At 39.1% G+C, this 6,000-nt stretch overlaps 1 protein-coding gene across 1 annotated transcript in view; it reads right to left on the bottom strand.

The window, feature by feature from the left end:
- Positions 1-1,963: 1,963 nt before the first annotated feature.
- TAF4 (TATA-box binding protein associated factor 4) overlaps positions 1,964-6,000 on the bottom strand; it is a 64,609-nt gene continuing 60,572 nt past the window's right edge. The window contains exon 16 of the mRNA XM_054046496.1: positions 1,964-3,951. Within this exon, the coding sequence (XP_053902471.1) occupies positions 3,784-3,951 (168 nt within the window). The 3' untranslated portion in view covers positions 1,964-3,783. The remainder of the gene's footprint in view (positions 3,952-6,000) is intronic.

The following is a 6,000-nucleotide window of genomic DNA, read 5'->3' as shown; positions in this document are numbered from 1 at the left end:
TAAATAAAGTAATCAACATACTAAAAAACATTTCCTCCCAATTCTGGAAACCCCCACAACCCCTCTTCTCCTTCCTCCTCTCCCCTGCCCCCCCCCCCCCATAAAAAAGACTAATAATCCAACATCCTGATTAGGTAGTGTTCAGTTCTGCACTCGTGATAGGCTTAAGGTCCGGTATCTCAGTTACAAGAGTTCACAGCTCCCAATGGTCGCTTTGCACTATTGGAAAGCGGAGATTGCCAGCAAGATAAACAGCACATTTACTAGCCCTGAGAAGTCCTAAAATATTTACTTTGTATGTATAGAACAAGGATTTTTGGGCCTTTCTAAAGAGGGTGTTAAAATTTCTCTTCAGTAATCTGTATAAGTAGACTCACGCTACTAAGGGAGCTCAATGGATGGAGAGAAATAAAAAAGTAACTTCTTTTCCCTCCCCAATACAACTTAAGTCTCTCCAGAATATTTCTACAACGCTTTCGCTGCTAAATATGGCATATACAAATATGCTACAGCATTAGTTTAGGTACGTTTGTGATAACTTTCATTACTCAAATATGGATCTGCCACTTGTAAATAACATGGCCATCTCAAACCCTGCCAGTAAAACCTCTGGGCCAAGCCTTACCATCCCATATTGTGCTTTAAGAATTAAACATGAAAACTGAGGTGATATCTAAGTTAGTTTCTTCTCCACTTACCTGCCAAGACCTAAATTCCTGCTTTTATGTTTTTCCTTGCAACTCTAAATGGCATCTCACATTTAAAATAGGTGTTTTTATGTTCTATGTTTAAAAACAGTTTCAAAGTTTTTAAAAACTAATTTAAAATTTTTTTTGCAATGAAAGCAGATGTCTGGATTTGTTTGATTTCCCACCAGTATTTGTGAACTCAGCATTACAATAGAGCACAAGAACAAAGAGGAACCGCTTTAGCCCCAATCCGACACTTGCTCAGGGGAGTAAATTTACTCCTGGGAGTCATCCCATTGAGGTCAATGGCACTACACTCCTGTGCATATAGTTTCTCTCAGGCTTAAGTAAGTTGCTATTAGCCAAGAGTGAGTTTGGGACAGTAGCCTGCAATTATATCTGCACTGGCAGTTCCATGCCAGTCTCTCCAGAATGTTTCTACAAAAATTTCTCGAAAAAGATATACTGGCACTAGAAAAGGTTCAGAAAAGGGCAACTAAAATGATTAGGGGTTTGGAATGGGTCCCATATGAGGAAAGATTAAAGAGGCTAGGACTCTTCAGCTTGGAAAAGAGGAGACTAAGGGGGGGATATGATAGAGGTATATAAAATCATGAGTGATGTGGAGAAAGTGGATAAGGAAAAGTTATTTACTTATTCCCATAATACAGGAACTGGGGTCATCAAATGAAATTAATAGGCAGCAGGCTTAAAACAAATAAAAGGAAGTTCTTCTCGCAGCGCACAGTCAACTTGTGGAACTCCTTACCTGAGGAGGTTGTGAAGGCTAGCACTATAACAGAGTTTAAAAGAGAACTGGATAAATTCATGGTGGTTAAGTCCATTAATGGCTATTAGCCAGGACGGGTAAGGAACGGTGTCCCTAGCCTCTGTCTGTCAGAGGGTGGAGATGGATGGCAGGAGAGAGATCACTTAATCATTGCCTGTTAGGTTCACTCCCTCTGGGGCACCTGGTATTGGCCACTGTCGGTAGACAGGATACTGGGCTAGATGGACCTTTGGTCTGACCTGGTACGGCCTTTCTTATGTTATGTTCTTATGTACCTGCAAGGATACCTGCTGAAATGAACAGGACTCTGCATCGGTTTGGTGGCAGAACTTGTGCCTCACTAATGGAAACAAAAGGGAATGTGTGAGCAATCTTTTTGCACTGTCCAAGCTGAATAAAATCCAAAAAGTGAATGGACAGCATTAATAGTGAAAAATACAATAGATTTTAATAACCTACAGCATAGAAAACACACTTAAAGAAACCTACCTATTTGAAAATAAATTCCCTGACACTGTCCCTTTAAAATTTAGCACCACTTTCTCTTTTGAGATACACACGTGCCTCTCATTGATGTCAATGACAGTAGCACATGTGCATCTAAGGGCAGTCTGGCCCTCAATGTGAACATAATAAAGTTCTTCATAAAATACTAAGTCAAAATAAAATGTCACGGTCTCTATACAAGACTTCCCGGCTACAGATATTCTACCCTTGATCTTTACACAGAACGCCTTAGGCTGATTGTGAAATTTCTGGATTCGTTGCAAGGGTAGTTATATGCCTTCAAAATATTGGTTAAAGCAAGCAAGCTTAAGAGAAATAAAGTGCATCATTGGAAGGTAGCATCCCCTCACATAGAGGGATCTTATTTCTGTGTTAAGAAAAATAAATCCAGGAAGAGGAAAGATATAGAGAGTGAAAATGCATTAGCAAATACAGATAAATTTGTTTTTAATAAAGGAGTTAATTTTCTTTCAATCCTATATAAAACAATAGCAATTAAAAACTTCATTTTTGAAAGTAAAATATTTACATATGAACAAGTAACTGTGCAAAATTTACATGAAAAAAATGGAAAGACAGGATTTCCTAAAAGACAAAATAAAAGGTGTAACAGTTGTCAGGTGTTGATAAAAATACTGATCAGCATTCAGTTTACACGCAAGAGAGTTAAATTCTAACATGAGAGTTCACACGAAGAAAGCCAAAGTATTTACAGTCATAAAAGTACTATCAATAGACAATTTAATACAATAACCTCTGAAAATATAAAGAACCAATTAGTATATTTGTAATAAAAAAATAGGTACAAAGAAGGGACTTTGCTCTGGACATCTTTAAAGTAGGCCCACAGCTTGCATACAGTCTTTTAGCAAAATAATTATAGTTTACATAGCCATTTTTTATGTTATGTGCCAAAAATTATGTACAATTACTGACAAAATACACCAACCATTTTTCAACACTTGATTCACACTGAGAAAGAGTCTTTTTGATGATTCCTCTCAACTTTGATTTTATTTAATCTAAGCTTTACTTTAGCTAAAAACACAGTGCAAGTAAAATATATTTATGCTGAAAAGGTTTTTCTCTTTTTCTTTTTTTTTTCCTTTTTTCTTTTTTCAAACTTTACAGCTTTACAAACTATAGCAAATAAAATGCATTTTTACAGATGCTGATAAAAACATTCAGAAGTAACCCTCCTTTATGGGATTTCAGGGCCTCTAATAAGCAATAATGTGATTAAAAATTGAGGTTATGTTTCAATTAATTGTATATCCCTCTAGAATTTGAACGTTTTGGGGAAAGATAAATATTCTTAAAAATCAGTTTGCTTTGCTAACTGACTGTTTAAAAAAAGCTAAATGAAATGAGGTCATCTGCTGTAGACATACACCTATATAATCAATTTAGTTAAGTAAAACTGAACTAAAATGCACAATTAATGTTGAAACTGCTACAGGTATGACAAAGGGTAGCTAGTTATTTGCTAAACGATTCCATCAGTCTTTATATATGGCTTGTTTGGCAAGAAGGCCACTCAATCAAGAGATGAGTTAAGTTTAATTGTCCTTTTATAGTATCCACAGGCCTTGTAAGTATCCTCACTGTTAAAGAAATGTATTTCTCTTGTACTGAAGAGTTTTTTTTATAAACAAGAATAAAAAACTGTTCCATGTAAAGAGGTGGTTGTTTTTGAAACAATATCCCATTTGCTTGTTACAAAAAGGCGTAATCTGCAAATATATAAAAAATGTCCTCAGGCGTCTCTCCGTCAAAAATACCTTGATCTTTTCCATTTTACTTAAGGAATGCTTTGTATAGCAATAGTGAATGGCTTGTCTCTCGCTCATTTTCTAAACAAAATATGAGGTCCCTGAGGTTCACCCGCGTTATCCTTTGTCGCGTAAACGGTCTGGTTGTTCCGACTCCAGAGCTGCCTGGGACTGGTGTACTTGTACTGGACCCCTGGAGGTGAGAAGAAAAGCTAGAGTCAGAACTTTTAAACATCTACAGAGTATGTTTTGTGACAAGAATTTGTGACAGTTCTACAAACAACAAATGTGTGTGATATAAAGCGAGGGACTTCTCACAGGAATTTATCCAGTACTGTATGCCATTATGCTACCCAAGGTTTTCAGAACCTAAAACTGTGGTAACGTAACTGTTTCTCTCCAGGCGTAGTCAGGAATAAGTCAACGGGGGCACAGCTCATCCGTCTGATATACAATTGATACAAGCCAGAGTGTTTTTATCTAAAACTGCTTTATTACATCTTAAGCACGCACACATACACACACAGTTGCAGTAGGCATAGAGCATTTCAAAACATTTGTATTTATCTAAAGTTAGATGATTTTGAGGGATCAGCAGCCAGGCTTCGGGGGGGGGGGTTAGGGGGGGGCCTTCCATCTAACTGCTGGGGATCTTAGCTGTCAGATCCTTGCCCAAAGAAACCGTCTTCAGACTGCTCCAAAGCAAATTCTTTCGTCTAATCTTTTATAACTAACTTCAAACAAAGCACATAACCTATAGTGACTCCTATGGAGTCACCAATTCTCCTAATTTCAGCAAAACTATTCATCGCTTATCAAAACAATAAAAAAGACTTACATATCAGAGGCGCTCAAGACCAAGGTTGGCCATCCAAACATTCCTTCTATTTTCACAATACGTTCACTTTTTATCCCATGCTCCCATTTCTGATAGCAAAACTGCAAACATGCAGCTATTTGGCCTTGCCTCTCAGGGGCTAAGATTTTCTTAGCTATGTGATGTTTGGTTTTCAACTGGTAGTTGCTAAACATACAAAGTTGCTGACTGCAGTACTTTCAAATTCTGGGGTACATACAGGAATGTCAAATTTAGGGTAACAATTAGACAGGGGAGATGTTTTGTTTTCAAAACAGCAGCATAGCTCAGTTAGCAGACTGAAGCACCCATTGTTCTAGTATACAACCTGCAAAAAAAATCTAGTTCTTTTATTGTCCACATCATCTGTTGGGAAAAGCTATTCAAATCATGTCCTTAAACACTCTTTAGCAGATACTGGTACTGCACAGATGTAGCTATAAAATAAAGTTTTCAGAAGTGCCTGAGTGACTTAGGCTCTGCAGTCCCATTTTAAAAATTGACTTAGGATGAGATCCTGACCCCCACTCCAACCCCTTTACACAGGGTAAAAGGACCTTTGTGGTAAAGAGTCCCTAAAGACTTGTGTCTGGCGGGGAGAATTCCCCCAAATGCGGGGACTACAGAAGTCTGCCATAAAAGCTGCCTTCTGAGGACCCCTTCACAAGCCTGGGTGTGCTGAAGGCAGGGTGTGTCGGGGCAGCTCCTGGCCCACAGGTCAGTGGGGGACAGGCTGACTTAACTTAGAAAGGCCCCCAGGGCTGTGTACGTTATGCCAGGGGCACCAGAACAGCCCATGATCAGGAAGGCAAAGCACCTTAGCCCACTGCTGCTGCCACCCTCCTCCCCTGAGGTACAGCACAAAATCTCACCCTTAGGAGATTAATTCCTATTGACGCTCAATGGGATTTAGGCTCGAGTCACCCAGGTGCTTTTGGTTTTTAGATTAGCTTTTCTTGGAAGTTCACTGTCAGGTTAGCTTCAACTCTTCCCACCAAATATCACAACCTGCTTGGTATCCTGTGTACGGATTAGTCAGGTGGAATTTATTTAAAACACAAAAGTGGGGAACAGAAGACAGATTTAACTAAAGAATAGTTACTTACCCTACAGTACCTATGGTTCTCCTATGCTGTAGTCAGTATGGCTCCCCCTGCTGGAGTGCATGCATCACAGGTGCGTGAGATTGGGTTGTTTTTTTTAAAACACTATCCAGCAGGGCACTCCATCTGATGCCACGTGAGGGCATAAAGAGCAAAGTGACCACGACCCTCCCCCAGTTCCCTTTCAATTAGAAGCCCATGGTAGCCAAGGACTCCAAGAAGTGGGGATGGAGGGCAGGTTGTGGGATCCACACAGACTACAACATCTCAAAAGAACCATAGT

The sequence above is a fragment of the Malaclemys terrapin genome, chromosome 12 (assembly GCF_027887155.1).
Source record: "Malaclemys terrapin pileata isolate rMalTer1 chromosome 12, rMalTer1.hap1, whole genome shotgun sequence".
NCBI classification, from domain to species: domain Eukaryota; kingdom Metazoa; phylum Chordata; order Testudines; family Emydidae; genus Malaclemys; species Malaclemys terrapin.
Note: the sequence above shows the minus strand (reverse complement) of the source record. Positions and strands in the feature narration are given on the sequence as shown.